General features: G+C 36.1%; 1 protein-coding gene across 1 annotated transcript in view; it reads right to left on the bottom strand.

The window, feature by feature from the left end:
• The window catches only part of crhr1 (corticotropin releasing hormone receptor 1), a 283,958-nt gene that overhangs the window by 53,327 nt on the left and 204,108 nt on the right, over nt 1-26,523 (bottom strand). The window contains exons 5-6 of the mRNA XM_073832713.1: nt 19,312-19,397; nt 3,804-3,910 (exon numbers count right to left, since the gene is read on the bottom strand). Coding sequence (XP_073688814.1) covers nt 3,804-3,910; nt 19,312-19,397 — 193 coding nt within the window. The remainder of the gene's footprint in view (nt 1-3,803; nt 3,911-19,311; nt 19,398-26,523) is intronic.

Below are 26,523 nucleotides of genomic sequence, written 5' to 3'. Positions count from 1 at the left end.
ATAAACCAATTTAATACTCCTGTCCTTCTGTCTTTGTGGGCAGACACAAAATGGCTGGAGGGTCTGAGTGCAAGAACACTCTGTTTACCGTGAACATCTGTTCCTCGTCTATTTCATTACACTTTTTCTCTGCTAGAGGACCCGCTTGAGCCCAACTACAAGTTTACAACCTCTGTACTCGCACCCAGCCTCAATATATCCATGACGCACTGACTTAGGAACATTAGCTAGACAGACAGAGGGTTATCAGCAGGGTACATTGTTGTGAAAAGCAGCATCCAATAAATCTGTCAGCTGACTCCTAGCGTGTTTTTGATTGGAAATCCAGGGAAAGATGCCAGAATATCTTCCCCGGATTAATCAAGGCAGATTACGTCTGGGATAATCTAGTCTAAATAATCTTAAACAGAATGGATATTTTCATCTGCTTGCTCGCTTCAATCTGTGGCCATGACAGCAAAGAGTGTGTGGGAATGCTGAAATGTTTAACTATTCTCCTTTTCACATCCAGTTTGGCACATTGATCCAGGCTAATTAAGGCTTGGACATGATCCCATAGAAAGCAAGTCTCTCAGTTTGATTGAGCATAATATAATGAGAGCCAGCTCACTGAAGACCTTCAGTTCTCATCCCCAAACCATGGCACTTCTAGACTGGAATAATCATGAAGAGGTGTGTGCATGCCCTTGATGTGCTGGTAAGATGTCTTCATTTCTACGCCATCAGTCTAAAATCTCATTGCCGGGAGCACTCTGCTGACCCATGACGTATCGATTTCTCAGGTGCCTTGACAAGACAGAAAGATAACCTGGACAGGTTGTCCTTGGACCTTAGAAGCTTGGGTCCAAGAAGGGCTCGTCACCTGTGATCAGTGAGCATATACAATTCTCCATTCTCTGCCATTCAACTGGCCCCGCTAATGTATAGTTTCTGTCCGCAGCTGGAAAATCAATTGATGTACTGATGAGATGTGACAAGAAGACAGCCTATATTTGTGTTGGGGGCTGAGCCCATGTCCCTCTCAGTTAAACTGATTTAAAGTTGATCCAAGCAAAGGATACTGGACATGTTAGGAGAGCTGTCCAGAAAAGGGATCATTTGTGGGGATATTTGGATATTTGGGATTATTTGTTGCACACGTAAAAGTGATCTACAGAAGATACAAAATTGAATCTGCCATACAGAGAGATCAAAATTAGATAATCTATAAATACATGATTTTTTTTTTTTCTGAAATATTGTTGATCTTCATAGCTCTAAATTTGAAGGAAAATCAGATGTACCACATCTGAAGACCACTCTACCACAAAAGAAGATTACAACTAAAATTTTGGAGGGCTGCAGCTTTTAGAAGGTAGAATGAAGTATTTGTAGAAATGTAGAGGTCATTGCTTTGAATGATTTCAGCAAATCTGTGGCTACAGAACTCATTCTCAAAACTGTGCTGGCGTGATCTTGGTCCACTCTTCTTCATAGTTTGGTAACTGTAGTGGTTTCTTAGCCATAACATTGTAACCAAGGAATTTTCAGTCGGGACTCTGGGGCGGTCATTTCTTTATTTCAGTGTTCTTAGCTTCAAGGAAATGCTTTACCTGTTTTGCAATGTGATGGGAGCATTGTCTTGCATTAAAATTGCAGGCTGATTGGGAGATTCTTGCTTGCATGTTGCTGAAGGAGGTTCTGATAAACATTCGCATTCACCTTGTCATGTAGCTGTATAAGAGGCCCAACTCCTGTTGCAGAAAACATCCCCCAAACCATGACACTTCCTCCTCCGCCTTTCACCGACTTCTTTACACACTTGGGCTTCAGTCTTTCCCCAGTTTGATGCCAAACAACATGTTTCCCATCAGACCCAAATAAATTAAACTTGCTCTCATCACTAAAGTGAACTTTGGACCAGTTCTCCTCTCTACACACAACATTCTCCTCAGCAAAGGTGAGCTTAGCCTTTTGATTCTTTATGCTGATTAGAGGATTGGTCACTGCATAGTGTGCATTCAGACTGACTTCTCTTAAATGTGCTGAGCAAACGTAGCAATTCCAGCTGCAGAGTTGAACCGATTTCTCATTGAGAGTCTCTGCATTATCCTGTCTTCTTGTGCATTTGTCTTACATGAATGACCAGCCTTTTGGGGGGATTTGAATGAATTAGTATAATTGTAAACCTGCAATATTCAAGAAATCACAGATCTGGAATGACCAACTTCTCTTGCAGTGGCTGAAAAGGTCATTCCTTTGGCCTCAATCTGGAAAAAATCCTGTCACAAGGTTTCAGTCACTTTAGAGCGACCTGCCATCTTGCAATCTCAGTAAAAATTAGAAAAATGCTGCCAGTTAAATAAGGTTTGTCATATAATTAAGAATTGCCAGATTAACACCAATAACTTGGAGGTACACTCTTAAAAATAAGGGTGCTTCACGATGCCATAGAAGAACCTTTTTTGTCTAAATGGTCCCATGAAGAACCTTTAACATCTGAAGAACCTTTCTGTTTCACAAAAGGTCCTTTGTGGCAAAAGAAAGTTCTTCAGATTATAAAAAGGTAGGAAAAGAGATGGTTCTTTAAAGAACCTTTGACTGAATGGTTCTTTGTGGAACCAAAAATGGTTCTTCTATGGCATCGCTCTGAAAAAAACCTTTTAAAGCACCTTTATTTTTAAGAGTGTACCTGTAAGTGTTCTCTAATTTTGATCAAAGTTCTTTTAAACAATTTTTTTAAAGTTTTTTATACTGTGCTTCAGATACAATTAATTTATGAAATATGCTCAAAAAAGCCTCCCGTTAGGATAACTTAAAGTAGAACTATACATTGCAAAAAAGGCTTATCTTATTTAGTATTTTTGTCTCGTTTCTAGTCAAAATATCTAAAAGTTCTTAAATTAAGATGCATTTACTAGATAAGCGAAATGACAAGATATTTAGTCTTGTTTAAAGCAAAATACACTTAATTTAGTTTTTGTCCCTCTGGAAACAAGTAAAATTATCTGCCAGTGGGGTAAGTTAAATATTCTTAAAACAAGAGTATTTTACTTAACTCACTGACAGATAATTTGACTTCTTAAGTGCAAAATGCACTTAATTTAGTTTTTTTTTTCTCCCTGGAAACAAGATTAAATATCTTGTGTCATTTTGCTTATCTAGTAAATGCATCTTAATTTAAGAACTTTTAGATATTTTGACTAGAAACGAGACAAAAATACTAAGTAAGATAAGGCTTTTTCAAACTTGCAAATAATCAAAGACACCAAGATCTGCAATCATAAATCAAGAGAAACAGTTTCTCTTTAAATTCCAAATGATCTGAGCTTTGCTAGCCACAATCATTGCATAACTCGAGTTTTCCAATTTCCTAATGAATAAGCAGAACAATCTGCAACCATGTTAAAACCCAAATAATGTTTCTGATCAAAACATTGCTTTATTTGAGAGCCAGTGGTGTGTGTTTGGAGCAGGACTATTGACTATGGACTATGATTATCCAACCAATGGCAGAAGGGGGAGTGTTTGGAAAGTCTGTTCAAAACATCAAGTCATTATTTTGGCAATTCCATTCAGTTGGTGGCACAAAAATGAGACACTTTACTCCATTAGGTCTCCTGAGCAATAAAGGAGCCACCGCTGAGCAATAAATTTCCCCCTAAATATTTTACAGTCCTGAGAATCCTCAGTTACTTATTCATCCCCTCACGAATGCAGTAGCAGCGGCTCATACATGAATCTCTCTCATGCAAGTCCATGGTGTGACTAATGCAGAGGTTCAATTCTGCCGAAAAGCCCTCACAGCAGAGGCACTCACCCACCTGAGTCTCATGAAGAGGATGAAGGCGACCAGCAAGGCTCCCAGAGAGATACAGTGTCCCAAGTAGTTTATGATGACTGCAATGTGGTAATGCAGCTTGCTCTTCTTCTGAAAGATCACAAAGGGACAGACACACATAGAAACGCATTAGGAAGATGAGAGACTGATGTCCTGCAGATATCTGACATCTAAATCCCAACATGGAATAACTCCTAAAAGCTTTTTTAGGGCATTACAGGGACAGATAAAAAAAAGAAAAGAAAAAAAAAATATGCAGGAAAAAAAAAAAAGTTCCTAAGGAAATCTTTGAGAAACAAAAATAACTGACTGCTAACTGTTTAGTCCTGTCAGTTTAATATGAAAATTCACTTTAATTAGTTATAAAAGGTGATCGTAAAAATATATAAAATAAAGAGTAATTATAAGCAATTTGATTTATTAACAAAGCACGTTTAATTAATTTTTAAATTTCAATCTATTCACATAAAGCTGCCTTAAAGGAGTAGTTCACTTTCAGAACAAAAATTTACAGATAATGTACTCACCCCCTTGTCATCCAAGATGTTCATGTCTTTCTTTCTTCAGTCTTAAGGAAATTATGTTTTTTGAGTAAAACATTTCAAGATTTCTCTCCATATAATGAACTTTTATGGTGCCCCTGAGTTTGAACTTGCAAAATGCAGCTTCAAAGGGCTCTAAATGATCACAGCCGAGGAAAGAAGGGTCTTATCTAGCAAAACAATGGTTTATTTTCTAAAAAAGTACAATTTCTATACTTTTTAACCTCAAATGCGTATCTTGTCTAGCTCGGCAAGACGAGCGTTTGAGATTAAAAAGTATATAAATTGTAAATGTTTTTAGAAAATAACCCATCATTTCGCTAGATAAGACCTCGGCAGGGATCATTCAGAGCCCTTTGAAGCTGCATTTAAACTGCATTTTGGAAGTTCAAACTCAGGGGCACCATTGAAGTCCATTATATGGAGAGAAATCCTGAAATGTTTTCCTCAAAAAACACAATTTCTTTACGACTGAAGAAAGAAACATATGAACATCTTGGATGACAAGGGGGTGAGTAAATTATCTGTACATTTTTGTTCTGAAAGTGAACTACTCCTTTAATATGTAGTCTTTCCTTTTTAAATTGCATCTAAATCTGTTATATTAATAAACTGCAGTCCCTCATCATACGACTGATTGAATTGGCTACCTTTAACATCCTTTAATCTTTCAATTTTCCAGATTATTACACTTATTTGGTGCTGCCAGATTAGATTTGTGTGCCTCACTGGACATTAATAATAAAATAAGCATTAAATAAATAACTTAACACACAAATATCACACAGCAGCCAACACACGGACTGACCCTTAACCTAATCACACACACTCATCCATAATCATTAGCCTTGCACACAAGGATCGCATTACACTGCTCTGCCTGACACTAATGCTTACAGCATCCAACCAGCAACTGTTTCCAACTGTTATGAATATTCGCTCTGTGATGAGTGAGGCAGATGTTCATGGTCTCCACTATCATGATGATTGCCAACCTTACATAATTCCTTTAATTATCCAATTAGCTTTGGCTCAGTCAAACGGTTGCTTGCTTCTAGCACAACAACTCACATAAAGCTGCCCATGTTTGAGCTAACATGTCATGTTTGTGGAAAAAAACATTAATAGCCAGGCCAAATGATTCCATGAAGCATATGTTGATCACGTAACACTGAGGTTAGCGTGTGTGAGCATATATGCATCATTTGCTCTTTCATCGCGGGCCCAGCACCTTTCCATTCTCTCGCCCCTCACCGCGTCCTCCTGGTGCAAAAATCTGTCGCTGAATTCCTACGGTCGTCACAGGACGGGCCTGTGAGGTAAACCCCCGCTGGTCACAGCAGACCCTGCGGACCACTAAGACCAGAGGACCAGACTGTCCAAGCCGGGGGAAGGAAAGGCAGTTCTGGAATCCAGTGCCTACAAAGCCAGCTAGCACAATTTAACCCAGCAGAAACCGCTCAGACGGCAAATCAATCAGAAACTGCACGGACTGATGTGCTTATTGCTTTAGGGATGAGGTAATCCTTTAGGAGGGAATTTGGAGAACAATGAATACATTTTTTGCTCAACATAACATAGCAGTCCCCATAAGAGAGCTTTTAAAGATTGTTCTCTGCTTTCCCAGATACATGCATAAAGATGTCGCCAAGATGTCTGCCAAAGCGTGCATCATCTGAAAAGCACTATGATCAATTTTAAATGCCTTGCGTGTGTAAAAGCATCTGAAAACAACTTAAAGGGATGGTTTACACTAAAATGAGGCCCTGTTCACACAAGCACAAAATCGTAGGTTTTTCTATGGTGTCCGTCTACATGCAAACGCAGTATCAGGTCACTGAAAACTCTTGCCAGGGTAAAGATTTTGTGTCCAAATTTGAAATGAAACTTAACTGGTGACGACAGAGTGCACATGGCCAACATGTCTATACGGTTAGGGTTATATTGCCACCTGTTGGTTTGGCATGCTCGACCGCGCCTCATAGCGCGTTTTTCGTTTTTATTAGATTCAATTTTTTTTTTAAACGAAGAAGGAAAAACTACCTGTGTATGTGCTTGTGTGGACTAGGCCTGATTCTCAGTTATTCACTTACCCTCATACTGTTCCAACACATTCATACAAAAACACAAAAGAAGATATTTTGAGCAATGTTTTTCTTCTGTTTTTGTGAAACAATAAATGTCAGTGGGGTCCAAAACAACAGTAGACTTTTGTGTTTCAAAACAAAAAAAAAATTCTGAGTGTACTCACTAAATTTTTAATTTTGATTGACATATCACTTAAAAAAAAAGATTCACTACCATTCAAAAAATTTGGGGTCAGTAAGATTTGTAAAAATGTTTTTGATCATGTTAGTAATTTTATGCTAACCGAAGCTGTTTTATTTATTTATTTTTAAAAATAAAATGTTTTGATTTTAATGTATTTAAAAATATTATTTATTTCTGTAATAGGAAAAACTTTTTTTCCCATAGCCGTTAGTGTCACATAATCCTTATAATTTACTATTATTAATGTTGAAATCAGTTGTGCTGCTAAATACAGTATTTCTGTGGAAATCATGATAATGTTTTTTAAATTTTTTTTAGAATTATTTGATGAATAGAAAGTTCAAAAGAACTTCATTTGAAGTATTTTATCATAAATGTTTTTAGGGTCACTTTTAATCAACTTAATGGATTCTTTCTTAGTAAAATTTCTTTCCAAAAAAAAAAAAAAAAAAACTAAATTTTTAAATGTCCCAAATACATCTACCGGATGATGTTTTGAGTCAAATTAGCCAGAAAAAAAAAAAATATATATATAAATTAAAATTATATATATATATATATATATATAAATATAAATATATATATATACACACACACACACACACACAAATGAAACTGGACACATATTAAAGTGCATTAAGATGTGTGTGGTTTAAAATAACATCAGCGATGACTCTTACTGAAATATGTAGTAGAAAAAAACATAAAAGATACATATTTTGCATTATTTCAGTGACAAAAAACATAAAATGGATGCATTCTGTGAGCTACTGCCGCTACCTGTTGCTATTTTTTACCAAAACACAACTCGGAAAATACAATACTGATATGATGCCACATTGTGCGGCTTTTGGTTGTAAATTTCATTCAAAGGGAAGCAATGTAAGTCTTTGTTGTTTTCTTAGCAATAAGACCAGGAGAAAAGAATAGGAAGATGCCTGTGGATGAATAAAACTTCCTAAAGACCTGCGTCTTTGTTCTCTCCACTTTAGCCCTGATGCCTTTAAGACTTTTAGTAGAGCACAGCTACTGACAGAGCTTACAAAAAAACTCTACAAGAAACTCTAGATGCCATCCTAGCAGGATGTAAATAGATTGATGCTTGTCATGACGCCGCAGCCACTAAAGGAGTTTCTCAGCATGGGTTTCACTCGATATCCGGCGGCGTTTAGATTCTTAGTGGAGAAAAATCGATGGTATGACATTTGGTTTAAGTCTAAGCTTATATCCATCGCCACCTGTAAGCAACAGGTAGCGCCAGTAGCTCAAGTGCAACCATCCCGTGACATCGAAATAATGGTGCCCCCATAGTCCAAAATATGTATAAAACGATGTGGATTTTTAAAAATATCATAAATCTTTCATGGGTTTTCTATTAAGCCATTATATTAAGCATTATTTTAGGCCATACAAGTCTTAAAACCCGGGGGTTCCCTTCAAAAAGGTCAAAAATCCAGAAAACAAATTCATTTCTGCATTGACCCAATGGCTTTATGTCTGGCCCAGCCAGGCTTTTCAAACTAAACCATCACAGTTCTGTACAGTGCTGCTCTCAAATTACACACTTTACCTTTAAACTCTCTCTTTCAACTGTCAGACTAAAGGACTCTAAGAACCCTCCACATTTTCTATGATTTGGGCATTAGTAGGGGTTCACACTCTCCCCCTCTGATGCCACTTCTTTTAACTAAATCCTGAGAGAAGGGCTCTTCAAAGCAGCCTCTCCTGATCCCTGCATTGTATCACGCTTGCCCTATTTTAAAAGGAGGCTCGGTGCACCAACACATCTACGGTATGCTCACCAACACAGAGCAAAATGTTCCCCCTCGGGATGCTGCTGTCTCCTGGATAGACTACGAGTCGTCTAAATGCAGATGGATTCGCACCCGAAGAGCCTGTGGGAGAGCCTGCTTACGCATTCGGAAATTTCGCTGTCAGTTTGTATTTTTACAATGCAAAGTCTCTAGTAGGCTTTTCGGAAATTTCTACTTCACTAGATGCATGAAATGCTACATAAAAAGTGGGCCGTTCTCTGCGGATGCTGGCTGGAAGAGGGCTGACTACATTCTTGCATTAGCACCCTATCTGTTACAGACCCCGCAGGGAGCTTGTAGGCAATGGCAGATGCATTGTCGATGCCCTCTTGTTGCACTTTCCTCTGTAGAGTGCTTTTTTGTGTTGAGAGAGCATGAGGGTTTAGCAATCTTAGCACCTATGTGCCTTGCAAAATACTTCAGGCAGTTGAAAAGAGGAAACAGTCTTTTAGAGATGTATTGGCTCTTGAACTTCTGTCTATAGAGGACTTCAAAGCAGACGGAAACTTCATCACGAACGTTTAACAACAGTGTAAAATTTCATTAGGTAATTATGACTTCGAAAACATTTCCACTACAAAATCCTTAGGAAATTTTACTATTAGCTGGATATGTCAACATTTCTAAAATGTATTTGAACACTTAGGGACACTTAAACATTCCTGAATGTCATTATGAAATCAAAGTGGTCATACACTATTAAAAATAAAGGGTCTTTATTGCCATTGATGGTTTCAAAGAAGAACCTTTTAACATCCATGGAAACTTTACATTCCACAGTCAAAAAAGCTTCTCTACACTCTTAAAAATAAGGGGTCTTTATTGGCTTTGATGGTTCCATGAAGAACATCCATGGAACCTTTCAAATGCAGGAAATGTTCTTTATAGTCGAAAAAGGTTCTTTAGGGTGTATTCACACTTGTCTTGTTTGGTTCAACTAAATCAAACTCAAGTTTGTTTCCCCCCTTGGTGCAGATCTTTTGGGCAGGTGTGAATACAGCAATCGTACTTAGGTGTAGACCAAACAACCGTACCGAGACCCAGCTGAAGAGGTGGTCTCTTTCTGGTTCACTTGCAAAAAGGGCAGTGTGAATGCGAACCACACCAAAAAAAAAAAAAAAAAAAAAAAAAATCTAAACTGTATTTGGTCCGGACCAAAGGAAGTGAACTAGCAGACTTTCCTGGTTTAAATACATCCTTAGTTTTGTAAAATGTTCTTCAAAATGGTTCTTTTAAGAACTGTTCACTGAAAGGTTCTTTGGGGAACCAAAAATGGTTCTTCTATGGAATCACTTCAAAAACGCCCTTTTGGAACCTTTATTTGTGAGAGTGTACATTTTTAAAGTGATCCTTAGATTAAGAAAAAATGATTCCCTTTCAGTCAGTCACATTCGACGTTACATCAGAACGACTTGGGGATTCCAATTTGTCAGTCCCTTCTTCTGGGAACCGAGACGTTCACTGAAAGGTTCTTTGGGGAACCAAAAACACAGCAAAAACACACTTTTGGAATCTTTATTTTTAAAGTGTTTTGGCATCTATGGTTCCATTAAGAATCATTAACATCAATCGAATCTTTGCATTGTACAAACGGTTCTTTACAGCAAAAAAGGTTCTTAATATTATTAAAATGTTCTTCAAACTAACAAAAACAAAGCTGAAATGTTCTTTGAGGACCCCAAAATGGTCCTTCTATGGCTTTGCTTTATTTTTAAGAGTGTAGTTTCTCAAACCAGCATGTAACTTACTGAGTCTGTAGGAAACAAATCAGATCATGCGCCACATCACTGATCTTGTGCATGTTTCTATCTCATAACCAGGTGGTTTGAGGGCAATTGCTTATTGAGGTTAAGCACTATCAAATCTAATGTCGGCCCCTATGATCTCCATCTCTGCTACAAAGAACAATTCATTGAGAACACAAGGCATTTGTTCTGTTTTTTTTTTTTTTGTATCAATAAAGAGGATGGGAGAAGTGAGGGAATAGAAATTAGATTTTAATGTGGAAAATATGACAATTTCCTTAGCTTTAATGATTTTATTTTATTATTATTATTATTATTTTTTTTTTAACAAACGTTAAACCTTAGCAAAAAATGTAATGAGATAAAAGACCTCAAAATCTTGTGGCTCACTGAACATCTGAAGGTAATGATTTAATCTTGCAATTGGATTAAAAGCGTCTTAGACATGGCAGGCTAGAGGGCCTGAACCGGTCACTGGCCTTCATTAACTTGTTGCACTCTGCCTGTGGAGATTCCTTTAGTGGTTCAAATTGAAATCTTATTATTTCTGTGTGACACTGGATGGCTGTGTGCTCCTTCTGTGATTCAGTTTGTATATTTTTGGCTCAGAAATCTCACAGGTAAATGACAAAGCTGCTTTTTACTGCTTAAATCAATCCCCAGACTATCCTTGGCTCTCCCAAACTTAGTTTTCAAAAATATGTTTTGAATCTTCTAGAGGGGAAGACACAAGCCTTTGCATTTCAAAGAGTTAGAGAAAGGTTACACAGGAAGGTTCAAAGTTATGAATTTTGCCAAGAGAAAAAAAAAAGAAAAGATAATCTTGGCTATCTTCAGTGTTTTGATACTTGAAAAACAGATGAACAATAATCTGTTCTAGTAATAAATTCCTCAAAATTTTGACCATATGTCACCACAACCTTGCAGTTACAGGATCTTTCTTCATCTGTGGTCACTTTTGGTCCCATGGACTAACTTAAACTTCATTAAAATACCATTTGTTTCCCACCATTATGATACAATATTTCAAACTTAGTTTACATAATTTTTGTGCTAACAAAACCCAACAGCATGTTCAGACATATTCTATCAATTTTCCACCAGAACCACCATGAACAAATGCCATTTTCCTCCATTTGTTTTGTGGTGAAAATTTCATTTCATAAATATACACAATGAAATAATATTTTCATGCTTGTTGACTACTTTGACAAAATTACAGATTGACTGCAAATAAAACATAATTGTCCAATATAAACTCACTGGAAAAACGTGCCTCTATATATATTTCTGCAAAACTGTATGAATGCTTACGAATTACGTCTAGGTTACGAAGGTAACCCACGTTCCCCGAAGGAGGGAACGGAGACGTTACATTGCGAGATCCCAATGTAACGTCGGAGTGATTCGACTGAAGGGGTAACTGTAATTTCCAGTTGAAATGAACACTAGGCAGTAAAACTCAGACAACTTTTATTCCTTTCCACACAAAGTATGATTTATAGGTAGAGAGTTTTGATTAATAAAGCCTAATTTTCAGACAATTACTTGCAGAATATTATGTTATGACTTCAAAACTATTTTAACATCCTGCACGATTTGAAAACTGACACTTTTTGATGAAGAGCTCCAGTACGAACCCTGTGAAACTACCGTTCAACAAAACAACTCAAATCCGCAGAAGAAAGTTTAAAAAAGGGCTTTTATATCACTTTTGCATTTGTTAGCACTATCAGGTAGGTTTAGGGTTGGGTTTGGTGTAGGGGATATTTTCAACGTGATTAACTTTTAGCGACACTCCCTGGATATTCAAATTCGCAACGGCTGCAAAATGTACCTCAAGCAGCATAATAAAATTACAGCAATACGTGCCTATACTGTACCAATGTAATAAAAATGTGCTACGGTCACATTTTTAACGTGTGTTTTACCACCACTCTCTGGACATTTCACTTTGAAACTGCAGTAAGATATGCAATTATGATGTTATAGAAATGTATTCAGAGGTACGTATTTTCATGAGCCTGGGTTGTAATTGTCACAACTTGGTTGTGTATTAAGATAAAAAGTAGGGGTCTTCAGGTAGAATGATGAAATCTATATAATAAGACATATGAAGAGATAAATAATGAAAAGTTAAAGTGGCCTTCTTATTTAGGAGAAAAATAAAATCTGTTACTTTCAGTAAAAAATCAAAACTGCCTGTAGCTGCCATATGAAGATCTACTGTCAGATATAAAACATGTCACGACATTATGGACGTCATTATAGTAATGTTTAAGAAAGTCAGTCCATTCTGCTCGCATCCTGTGACAGCTGCCACACTGCACCGTCTCTCAGTCGTTTCTTTTCAGCCTGGAGTGCAGCGATTGTAAATTTATTCAACCTGCCTGGTCGCGTATGTCCCCCAGGGCGAAACCCATGCAAGTGCAGCCTCCCCTGCTGGCTCCATTTCCACATTTGCCTAAGCTGTGAGCACCACAGAGTCACCACATGTTCTCTTATGTGAGCGAACTTATTAATTATTAAATCAACAATCTCGTAGGAAACAGATGGCACAGATAGCGGGCAGCTAACGCACGTCTGCCTGGCATTGTGTGTGTGTGTGTGTGTGTGTGTGTGTGATACTGTAGGTAAGTGGGTGGTTTTAGACTACCTAGGATCTGTCACATGTCCCAGCGGTACCTTGTGCCAGTTGGCTCGGATGCTGAATTGTGTGTATCGCATATAATCGCTATAGAGGATAATTGCAGTTGTTTTTTTTAATTGTTTTAAAATCCAAACAAAAGTGCGCTTTTTGTTTGTTCTTTCTGCTACACTGTGTTTACAGCGACAAGAGCTGAAGTGCTCAAAAGCCATCATCACCTTGTGTTTAACTAGCGTTTGTTATCAATAAACACTACTGTGTTTATTTGAATGCACTCTCAATTTGGATCGAGAGACTTGAATGAATACATCATGCTGTGATTCGGTACAACGATTAACTATAATGAATGATGTTGCTAAAAACAAACTTTAACACAAACAGGCCTCATCTATTAAAACTCTGCATTGTAGAGCTGTCAAGCCAGATTCATTCAGATTGTTTTCTTAAAAACTTTCATTTAATTGTATTAGGTTGAAAATGGATTAAAAGGTTAATTAAAGGCACAGTTTACACAAAATGAAATTTCTGTGTAAGTTGTTAGAAACCTCAAACATTGACTTCCATAGTATTTTTTTTTATTTATTTTTTTATCATGAATACTATGAACATTCCTCAAAATATCTTCTTTTGTGTTCAGCGGTAGAAAGAAACTCATACAGGTTTTGAACAAGGGTGCGTAAATGATGACAGAATTTCAGTTTTTGGGTTAACTATCCTATTAATTGGATCATTGACATACAAAGATTTCGACAGGCCAATTTTAAAACACACACACACAAAAAATATCTGTTGTAATTGTTCAAACATTAAGAATGTTGCGTACACATAAATTCATATTAAAATTTTAAATTGATTTTAGTGTTTTTTCATCTTGATGAAATTGCCATAGTTTAAAAAAAATGTCACGTGGTGCGACCATGATTTATATTGAAATTTCTTAATTTCCTTAACATGCTTAACATTTTTTTTAATGTTCTCAGTAATTGAAGTCTTTAGAAACAAAGTATTTGCATTTATTTAGAGTTTTTGTAAATAACGATTTTATATTTATGTACAGTAGTTAGTAGACTTATTCTTCCTGTAAATTGCATAAAACTTTCTATTTATTTCTGAACTTTGGCTGCTCAAGTGACCCTTTGCCAGGAGTTTGAAAAAGCAGGAGATCTGAATACGCCAAATACACAATTTTGTCCGACAAACAAACCAGACAGGACTTAACTTAACTTAAGTCATTTAAACTCACAAGTTATATGAACTCATTTTTATTGTAATAAGTTAAAATGACTTGTAGTTTTAAGCTGATTTAACTTAAAAATGTAAGGCAGCTGCTGAACTTAGGTTTTTAAGTTGAATCTGGTGAAAACTTTTTACAGTGTAGGGGGTCGGGTCTTCGCAAAGGGTCAATTAAGAGAAGTGGGAGGTTGCTGGCTCAGGTTCTGAGAAGACAGCATGAACATCTTTCTTACAAACCATCAATTAAATATAAAACCACAAAAAACAATCTGGGACATATATCTATAATGGAAAACTCTCTGGTCGCACCGCATGATGTTTAGTCGCACCACATAATTTTAGAAGCACAGAATTGGCCACCTGAACAAAACAAGCTAGGTTACCACAAAAGGTCACAATGAAATTTATAATAAAAATAAATACTTGTAAAAATAACTTAATAGTGATTGTGTTTTTGAGGTCATACCATATGATAGCCACATGTGGTAACTACTGTACATACCAGCTGTTAAAAAGTTTTTTTTTTTTTTTTTGAAAAAGAGCTACAAGCCTGCTTAATGCTTCCTTGGGTCATTGGCAAATTAATTTATGATGCAAAGTTTAAACTTTGAATGGATTTTAACATAAAAGTCCCAAAATGATTTTTTCTTGATGGTCGCACCATATGATATTTCATAAAATGGTCATCATTGGACAAAGTTTGTTTGTATATTAAGATGCAAATCCTTGGCAATTTTATAAAGGATTAAAAAACACTTCATCCCAAATAGTGCAGAAAATTAATTAGAATAAATTTAGGGTAATTTCAAAGATGTTTCCAAAACAACAGTTATGGCCGGATGGTCGCACCACGTGATATTTTGACACTTTGAATAACAAAGAATTTACAAATAAGTAATCTTTTTGAAACGTTAAAGTGGGTCTATACATGGGACAGGTACTTGATATATATGGCATCTTTTTTATGCAAACCAATTTTTAACGGCATCACGTCATTGACCCAATTAAATAACATACTGATTAAATAATCAAATAAATTGCAGTTAATCACATACATCAATATTTGCTGAAAAGAGCCTGCAAATAATGCAATACTAGGGTAGAATGGTAACTCACTGAATATATATATCAAAAAGTAGCTTAATAATTATTTGTACTGAATTAACATGGTAAATTGACCCTGATATTAACATCTTCACTGAATTTCCCAAAGTAATTTAATGTCATGCATATGCTCCCAGAATGCATAGTAATATACTTGGCTTTATGGTGCAGCTAATGCTGAACAACTGGCTTAATGTATTTTTCTTTCATGGTAAAGTGAGTTTTGCTAATTACCAAGGAGATGCACTGTGGGAAAGTGGCTTTCCAAATCATATGTTTATTTTGTGAACAAATCTGGCTTGATAAGCTCTGCTGCTTGGCTGAGAGCAGACGTTCTGTTTCTGTGAGATTTATTGCCTTCTGTTTCTGATTCTAATTTAATTTGAATGTGAATGGCATTGTCATCAGTGTTGATTCTGTATTGAATCATTTTTTTTTCATCATGCTAAAATATGGTTTTCAAATGGTGGCCGAGTGATGCCAAAGACTTAACGAAAACAGTTTGCTGAGGGTGACCAGGCAACTGCTTGTGTTTTGAAGTACTCTTCACAGACCACAATAGACAGACACAATGACAAAAGAGCAGCACTGAAAAGCCAGTGCACTGGGGAAAAACATTTCCATTTACAATAACCTGAGTGATAATGTACGAACAAGCATTTATTCAGTTTTTCTGACGAGCACACTTAAAATATTCTGCAGTGGGGACTTGCTCCGGTTCATTTGCTCCACAGTGGCGAGTCCAAATGCCAGACAAGCCACTGGGGACTCTGTCTTAGTACAGAAAGACTTAAAGGTTTAAAGACTCCGCTGTACCTCTGAGTACCAGTGTTAGGCTTTTAAGCTTAGATACCAAAAACTTCATGACCCTGATTTTTTTTACATTGGCAAAACAGAGATATTATTTGGTGACTGAAGTAACTTGAACCAGTGCTATACTAGTATTATTTCTATAGTATTATAGATTGTATTAACATTTTCAATTAGCTTTATATTTTATATTTTCTTTTTTCTTTTTTGTTTTTAATTTTTTTTTTTTTTTTTATTATGTGCTTTTTAAAGTGACTTTTTAAACATTTAGTTTTATTTCAGGTTTTGTTATTATTTCCAGTTAGCAATTTTAGTGCTTTAACTTGTTTCAGTTAGTCAGTCTTTCAGTTCAAATTTTCTGTTAAGTTTCATCTAATAATCATGGTAATACAGTGCCTTGCAAAAGTATTCATACTCCTTCATTTTTTCACATTTTGTTTTGTTGCAGCATTATGTTAAACTGCTTTAAATTAGTTTTTCCCCACATCAATTTACACTCCATACACCATAATAATGACAAAGTAAAAACCAGATTTGCAAATTTTACAAATTTATTAAAAATAAAACACTGAAATAAGTACATTGCATAAGTATTCATACCCTTAACTCATTACATAGTTGAAGCACCTTTACAGCCTAAAGTCTTTTTGAGTATGATGTGACAAGCTTTGCACATCTGCATTTGGCAATTATCTGCCATTCTTTGCCTCACCTTTTCACCTCTCAAGCTCTCTCAAGTCCTAGTTGCTCCAATCGTCTTCCATCATGGATAATGGAGGATACATGCTTCTGTGAACCTTCAATGCAGCAGATTTTTTTTCTGAACTCTTCCCTAGATCATTGCCTTAACGCAAGTCTGTCACTGAGCTCTACAGGCAGTTATCTTGACCTCAGGATTTGGTTTTTGCTCTGATATGCATTTTCAGCTGTTAGACCTTTTCAGAGAGGTGTGTGCCTTTCTAAATCATACTCATTCAAATGAATTTGCCACAGTTTAACTCCACTCGAAGTGTAGTAACATCTAGAAGCAATATGAATGCTCCTGAGCTAAATTTCAAGTGTCAAGTGTTTTCAGTTTTTTATTTCTAATAAATTTGCTAAGTTGTTACAAACCTGTTTTGTGCTTTGTCATTATGGTGTATGAGATGTAGAGTGATGTGAAAAAAAAAGTAATTTAAAGCAGTTTAACATAATGCTGCAACAAAACAAAATGTGAAAAAAAAATGAAGGGGTATGAATACTTTTGCGAGGCACTGTACTTTACAATAAGGTGTCATGTGTTAACATTACTTATTGTATTAACTAACATGAAATAACATTGAACAATACATGTATTACACTTTTTATTAAAGGGGTCCTATTATGCTTTTTTACTTTTTGAATTTTAGCCAGCGTGTGGTGTGTTTGGGCATAAAAAAACATCTACAAAGATATTTAGTCCCATAGCGGTCCGATGAGTTTTTGTAAGAAAAATATCAATATTTAAAACATAAGAAACACTTTAATCTAGCTTGCGCAGTTGTAAATGGAACTTGCTGCTTTGGGAATGGGTGTGGCAGTACTGAACCACTGTCTAAGCTGTTTACCAATTGCAACACAATGGGACTGCTAACCAATCACAACACATTTTGTTTTTTAGAAGTCAGACCTTCATCAAACCCGGAACTAACCGTGTGCCAGCTTGGGGAGAAATCTATAATGTAAACTATGTGAAAAATAATGCATTTTTCGAAGCACCAAGCATGAGAGCATGTTCTAGTGCACCCCAAAACAAAATAAAGACTTTGTAAAAGAGCATAATAAGACCCCTTTAACATGTTGACCAATGTGACATCTGTACATTGTATTTTCATACTATTTGTTGCCACATATTTACCAAAAATGTTAATATAAAATATGTAACATCTTTGTTAAGGCCATGCCAGATTTGAACCCACTGTGCAACTCTTGCACGACCACCACAAAATCCATTTTGTCTGAATCAAAAGTAGCTACTAACTACAGTATTACACCAATCCTCCAGCTGATCACATGTTAACAGCATGACCTGATTAAGAGGCTCTTTTCAAGTTTTAAAATACAATACGCATGAATTCCAACAGTGCACTTGGTAATGAGGGAAAACCCTTATCGCTAGCTAAAAAACAGCATCTAGTGGTAATCAAATGCTCCAGTAAGCCACTGACTGTGGCGGAAGCCCTCCCTGCTGTCTAAATATAAATCTGAGCATTATCCTTGCTAGCCCACTCCTCCGTCCCACTGATTGGATGAGCGATTTCTCTTTTTACCATCCCTGTGTGAACAAAGGCATAGCACGCCTGCTTAAATTGCTTCTTTTGAGGGCAGATAAAGGTCCATACATTATTAATCCCACCATGTTACTTCTGTTACACCGAAGGACAGCTAATGAATCTTGTAGATGTGTAGCATTAATGTATACCAGCCATGCATGTATTTCACAGAGAGATTCACTTGCAAATTCACTTATCTACAAGTGGTTTGAATACTGTATACTGACATAAATATAGTATAATGTCATAAATTTGTAATAAATTATATATTTCTTAATTTGTAAGAAAAATTACAGAAACAGTATAAGCACATCAATTTAATCTACTATATACACATACTGCATTTAAAAGATGCTCTAATAAAAAAGCAAGCTGTGTGTACACTTATTTATATCCAAGAATCTGACTGACTTTGCCAAGTAGCATCAAGCTGGAACATTTGGAACACATAAAAGAGCATAAAGATAAGCCGCAAATAAAAAACAAACCGTGTCTGTGAAGGTCGGATGACAGTCTTGCTAAAGATTCCAAGTGACAACTCTCAGCAAGAACGCATGGACTCTATTGTGCCGTCTTTGAAGATTTTACATTGAATAATGGACTCGAAATGACTCAATGACTCCTGAAAACATGACTAGTGTCCCTTATTCAACAACACTTCTGTAACCTTCACATTAGATTAGATTCACGAGTCTAAATGCAGTGAAATGTGGAACAAACTGATCCAGAGTGCAAAGGAAAGGACCTTTCATTCTATTTGCATTCTAATACAACAATTTTCACTTGAAAACTATATTACAAGCTTTGTGAGCTGCTTCTGCTTTGGTGCAAGCAAGAACAACTGACCTTTTGAACAAAAAGGTTCATGTGGTCAGTGTAAAATTTGCATTTCCCCCCTATGCTTATGCTTAAACGTATTATAATAAACTTTAAAACCTAGACATTTTGACCACACTGTATAAAACACTGTATGTATCATTGTGAAATAACTGTATGAATAAATTGTTATTAATTTAATAAGTTCAACCACGTACCTCCTCGTTGAGGATTTCCTGACATTGGGAGTAGTTTCCCTTCTTTGCCCAGGTGCCATTGGCAAGACATTCTCTGTACACGTTATCTGGTGAAAAACACACACACACACACACACACACACACACACACTGGTTATTGACTGATCCGCTTATTTAATTTCTAAGGCAGATAAATAATTTATATAACATTTTTTTCTGAACAACAGCAGACAGATATGACACTTCTTAATGCATGGTATGTAATCCATTACATAATTCAAAAGTTATGCAATGTGACCCAAAACACTAGGAATATTAATAGAGCAACAATCAATATCTGCCCTCACAGTGCATGTAGGTTTGACCTTAGTATGGATATTTAATTAACCCTGACTATACGTTAAAATCTAGTCTCACATAAATTCGATTTATGACTCCAAACCCCCCATACTGTGGAGTGAAGAGACAAGTGTAACCCAAAACTGAAAACATCAAACATCTTTTGCTCAGTTTTGGTTTACAAACATCTCCTGAAACGTGAAACATCTGTGGTGAAATGCGTCCGGGGTGCCGATGTGTATGAATGCAAGAATGATTTCAGGTTTTATTTCTCATTTCCATTTCAGTGGTTTCCAATTTCGTTGCAGTGCGTTTCCTCTACAAGGCGTATATTGCACTTTGAACAGCCATTGTTAGATCTGGTTGAAAGTTTTCGACTTCAAAATTCCATAAAATAGGCTGAAATCCAGCAACATGAGAATCTGGGGCAAAGTTATATTCACTGAGCGCTCAGAACTGACAGAAATGCTCAAATACAGTAGAGCCATGAGCACTTTATCCAAAGACACTTATATTACTCTCCTGCAGGAACAATCCAAGTGTTCTTCCTCTACAGTATTACGGTTGGAAATGGGGTTAGTGGAGCCAGGAGCCGTCCAGTTCAAGACTAACAGATACTTCAACCAGACTAAAAGTTAATAACCTAATAAGCATCTTATTTTTTTGTAAAATATTCAAAAATCATTAGAAAAACATGCATTAATTTGAAGAGTTAGCTGCATCAGATATTATAAATTGTTAATCCGAGAATATATATATATATATATATATATATATATATATATATATATATATATATATATATATATATATATATATATATATATTAATAAATCTGCTTATTTCTCGTTTAAACAAATACACTACCATTCAAAAGTCTGGGGTAAGTAAGATTGATTGACTGATTAATTGATATTGATTGACTGACTGACTGACTGACTGACTGATTGATTGATTGATTGATTGATTGATTGATTAAGATTTTTATTCAGTAAGAATGCATTCAAAAGAGAAAAAATGATAATTAGAACATTTATAACATTAAAAAAGATTTCTATTCAGAAGAAAATGCTATTATTTTGAACAAATGTCTATTTCTAAAAAAGATACTTTCCACAAAGATATTAAGCAGAACTGTTTTCAACACTGATAATGATTGAGCACCAAATCAGCATATTTGACATATCTGAATGATTTCTGAAGAAATGGCTGCTGAAAATTCAGAGGACTAAATTACATCTTAAATATGTTAAAAGAGAAAACATCTATTTTAAATTGTAATGATGTTATACAATATTACTGTTTTAACTGTATTTTTAATCAATTAAATGCAGCTTGGTGAGCAAATTTTACAAAACTAAATTTCCCTTAAAGGATGTATAGATATTTTGCTGAATAACAAGACAAAAATCAACAAGGCTCGTCTCAGTTTTGCCAGAAACATCTTGATGATCCCCAAGACTTTTGGAGAAATACCCTGTGACTGACGAGACAAAAGTTGAGCTTTTTGTGTGTCCCATTACAACTGGCGTAAAAATAACACGCATTTCAGAAAAAGAACATCATACCAACAGTAAAATTTGTGGTGGTAGTGTGATGGTCTGGGGCTGTTTTGCTGCTTCTGGACCTGGAAGACTTGCTGTGATCAATGGAACCATGAATTCTGCAGTCTACCAAAAAAATCCTGAAGGACAATGTCCGGCCTCTGTTCGTGACCTCAAGCTGAAGCGAACTTGGGTTCTGCAGCAGGACAATAATCCAAAACACACCAGCAAATCCACCTCTGAATGGCTGAAGAAAAACAAAATGAAGACTTTGGAGTGCCCTAGTCAAAGTCCTGACCTGAATCCTATTGAGATGCTGTGGCATGACCTTAAAAAAACAATGTGGCTGAATTACACAATTCTGCCAAGATGAGTGGGCCAAAATTCCTGCACAGCGCTGTAACAGACTCATGGCAAGTTATCGCAAACGCTTGATTGCAGTTGTTGCTGCTAAGGGTGGCCCAACCAGTTAATAAGTTTAGGGGCCACTTTTTCACACAGGGCCATGTGGGTTTGGATGTTGTTTTCCCTTCATAATAAGAAACTTCATTCAAAAACTGCATGTTGTGTTTACTTGTGTTATCTTTGATTAATATTTAAATTTGTTTGATGATCTGAAACATTAAAGTGTGACAAACATGCAGTAATACGTGCCTGTTCTAACATAATAAAACCGTGCCATGGCTACTTGCAGTAAGGTACGTAATTACAGTGTTGCAGAAATGTATGTAGAGGCATTTTTGGGTTGACAAAAATACTGATTTCGAAAATGATTTTCATAGTGCACAGGCATGTATTTGAACATTCAGGCCTTATACTGTAGCTTTCCTTGGGATGCTGTAACAATCCACCTACTGTAAATAACCAATGCACCTTTTCTTTGAACTGTCTGAGTCTGACAGTGCGCAAAGGTTGCTCGTTAGCTTTTAGCTAATATGAGAGTCATCCAACATTTGAAAAAAAAACAAAAAAAAAAACATTGTCACAGAATCTTCTGTACTATATTTTAGTTTCCATGGGAACTGGTTACAACTTTGGCAATTTGTGCAGGTATGTAGAGCAAAGATTCAAGTCGAGGTGATGCTACAAGATGATTAGAGCCCTGATTGCCCCGTGGGCCCGACATCAGCAACCAACATAACAAGACGCAATTACGGGAATGATATCAGCTAGAGCTTACCGTCCATCATACAGCTGTGACAGTAGAGGACAATGGCATTTAAAGGACATGCTGTTTTTCTTAAAACATGTAGGCTGGAGGCACATTATACATTGAGATGCTGATAAACATACAGAAATAGTTGCACGAAAATGTCAGGATCTATCTATCATCTGTGTGTCCTTCCATCTGTCTGTCCATTTATCCATCCATCCATCCATCCATCCATCCATCTCTCTATCTACATTTAAGGTCAAAAGTTTACATACACCTTGCATAATATGTAAAATGTGATCAAACATCATCCTATAGCAATTTACATGTCTCTGTCAAGTGGATTGGCAATGCAACTAACCTCATCTGCAGAATCACCACATCATCTATGTAAAATTATAGCCTTCTTCTCAAATGTCCGACACGGATATAAAAAGTGCTTTATAACTGATTGAGTCCCTGGTCAAACTTACAACAAATTCACTTATGCCTGATGTAGCTGTTTATATAATGCATTTAGAAATGTTTTTGTTACTGTCACACCAAGTAAAACGCAATGGAAAAGTTGGAATCACCACCAGACACTAATATTTTCCTTTTAGATTCTCTTTGTTGAGTTCATTCTCTGCTTTGTCTCTTGGGAAAGACTTTAATACTAACATAGACAAGTAGTAAACAAACAAACCAAGAATGAGGAGTAATTAGGACACAACTCAACGCTTCTGACACAACTCAAAACTTCAGCTTGACTGGTAAAAATAGCTGAAGAGCCCAGAGAGAACCTTGAAACAGTGACTCAAACTCACTTGCATTTAAAAAAAAAAAAGTGAACTCAACCTAAACACTTACTGCAGGGAAGGAAACACTCTTTCCATTACTCTCTCTTACTAACTTCCTTTCGTCTTTGCCTTTTGCTCATGGCAATATTGATTGAGCATCTGAAGGTGAATGGCAGCTCCATAGATCACAGAAGCAAGCAGGGCACAGAGGAACTGCTACTCGGTGAGTCATCTGCCTCCTGTAAACCTCCACATCCAGCCGGTTTGATCAACCGCACAATTGCCTGAAGCAGATCCGATGGTGTGACGAGACAAATAGAAGGTTGTCAGTGCTTTCTCAGCCAGAATAGCCCTTTCTGTGAGGATAAGTAGTGAACAATGCTGGAAAACAATGCAGCATCATGACTTGTCTTTAAAGAGTGCTAAAATATTTGTTAAATAATTGCTGTGCGATTAGGAGCAAGAGCAGGACGAAGCGACCTAAAGCAGGACAAGAGGAGTTCTTTCTGGTTCTCGTATCTGATTGGCTGAGAGCTATTTCCAGGTATGCAATATTCTAGTAATTACAGAACTCCAACCATTTCAGCATTAGTATCACTCTGCTTGCAGTATTTCTCACAGCAAGTGTCATGGTGGATGGCCAAATCCACCATAATTTTAGAAATAACACGCTTTTTGTGTCATGGAATGTAGTTTTAAGAGTTTTAGGAGAGAATGTACTTGTTTAGACTTCAAATACGTAGTTTGTTAGTTAAGATAACGTCTATTTAAAATGGGCTTCTATATTTTCGGAGATGTGAGCTCCAGGGTGTCAGCGGCTGAGCTGATGAACCCACCAAGAGCAGCCTTACCTAGCCCATATCTTCTGGAATTTGCCACCTGCTCTGATGACTCTATAGTGGTTAAACAGGAGATATAATTCATTTTTGGTAAATCTAACAGGTAGTCTGTGGCCTCGTTCATCTATTATTTGTTCCAGATCAAATAGTTTTGGTTGAGGGCAAAATCTCATCACGTTACATTTTATGTAACTTCAATGCTGTATATCAGAGCGCTGCCTTTGTACTTCTGACTGAATACTGAATAGCCTAGCAAGTTTTATGATGACTGTTGTTGTTTATTAAATATTATTATTCAATAGAGTAACATTTTATTTAAATAAAAGTAGTATTTAATAATAGTATTTTGTATTTGTAAATGGTGTGTGGGTCTTCGTGATGGTGATTTTAGTTACATTATTCCAGCATTAGATGGCGACAAGAGATTATTTAATGAGTGAATCAGCAATAATGACTTATATTGAAAGAGACTGAAATGGTTGTAAACAAGGAAGTTTGGTAACACTTTATTTTACGGTTTCTTAACTAGTTGCTTATTAGCTTGCATATTACTAGAATATTAGCCATTTATTAGTTACAATTAAGCACATATTAATGCCTTTTTCTACATGACCTTATTCTACATCACTAATCCTACCCAATACCTAAACTTAACAACTACCTTACTAACTACTAATAAGCAGCAAATTAAGAATTTATTGAGGGAAAAGTCGTAATTAATAGTGAATTAGTGTTCCCTATTCTAAAGTGTTACCGTATTTTTTTTTTTTTACTTTCAACAACACCATGTAAGACGTAGCCAACAAATGCACTAAACAGCACTAATCACCCTTAACAGATAAAAGGATTATGCGACAAAGATATCGCTTTCCTAAACGGACATACAAACTAATGTTTTATTGTGAATATGAGACTGAGCTGAAGAATGAATGCTGTATCAGATGCAGGTAATCACACTCGCTCAGTCCATCTCTCTCTCATAATACTCTACATAATAAAGTGAACTTTTAATACAGTAATACAATAAGCTTTTAATGAAGCAACTCAATTCCATGGAGTCAGTAATGGTCACAGTTCCAAAAGCCTACTGTGAAACAATGTAGGAACGATGACAAAAAATGCACGCCGCTACGTACAGAATGTTGTCACAGCTCCGTTTCTCTCGCATGCTCCGCCGGTGACCCGTGGAGAGCAAATGTCACTTAGCATAATGAAAAAAGACCCTGCTCAGCTGCCACTGTACTGGCTTTCTCTTTACCTGTCACAAGAGCTCGCTGAAATGCCGCTGAATTGCAGCCTTTGCAAAAAAGCCTAGGCAATAAAAGAGTCTGTCAAGGTCAGACAGAGACTGACAATGCCTGAAGGAGAGCAGGAAAAGAGAGACAGGGAGAGAGAGAGAGAGAGAGGAGGGATGAGGAGTTATGTCATGTCATGTAAAAACCCTCCTCCCACTGTGGGAGTATAATTAACTTTCACACACGTGCCCTGAGGTTGCAACTCCCAAGGGTTGTTATATGCTAAAACAAACCTTTTATACAATATTCTATTTTTAAACCCTACTTGACTTAACATGAGTGCGCTACACTGAGAAGTAGTGAATGGAAATGACTGGAAATTCAATATTTCAACTAAATACTGTGCTTTAAAGTGAGACTTTGCTCTCACCAAATCACTCACATGTTCAATATTCTCTATATTGGCAATTACAAATATGTAACCCTGGACCACAAAACTAAGTAAGTAGCAATAGCCAAAAATACATTGTATGTGTCAAAATTATCGATTTATATTTTATGCCAAAAATCATGAGGATATTAAGTAAAGATCATGTTCCATGAAGATATTTTGTAAATTTCCTACTGTAAATATATCAAAACTTGATTTTTGATTAGTAACATGCATTGCTAAGAACTTCACTTGGACAACTTTTAAGGCGATTTTTCAGATTCCAGATTGTATCTCGGCCAAATATTCTACTAACCTGACAAACCATACAAAAATGGAAAACTTATTTATTCAGCTTTCATATGATGTATAAAAATGACCCTTATGACTGGTTTTGTGGTCCAGGGTTAGGGCTGGGCGATTTGGCCTAAAATCAAAATCTCGATTAATTGAACATTTTAACTCGATTACGATTAATGAACGATTATTTTATTTATTAATAAAATTATATTTAATTATATTTATATATATATATTTTTTTTGCCCTCATAGTTCACTGACAAGTTTTGTACAGTAAATATGCTCACATATTACAAGTGAGAGATTTTTGAATGAAGGGTGCATTACTTGATTTTAAAATAATTGAAGGAAACACACACTATCAACTATCTACGATTATTTATTGAACATCAGTGTTGAACAACTGAAATTAAAGCACACATTGCTTAAAACGAACAGTCACATTTTTCTTAAATTAGTGAAAATAAATAACTTGCACTTTTGGAAACAAAATAAATTATTTTCAATGTTTCAATGAAAATAAGCAGTATCTCTTCTTAATAAAATTACTCTTGTATGTATGTATGCATATATATCACAAGTTTTAGATTTTAGAAATGCACATTTGACAGTAG

This window comes from Garra rufa, chromosome 1 (genome assembly GCF_049309525.1).
Source record: "Garra rufa chromosome 1, GarRuf1.0, whole genome shotgun sequence".
NCBI lineage: Eukaryota > Metazoa > Chordata > Actinopteri > Cypriniformes > Cyprinidae > Garra > Garra rufa.
This window is presented reverse-complemented; position numbering and strand designations above follow the sequence as displayed.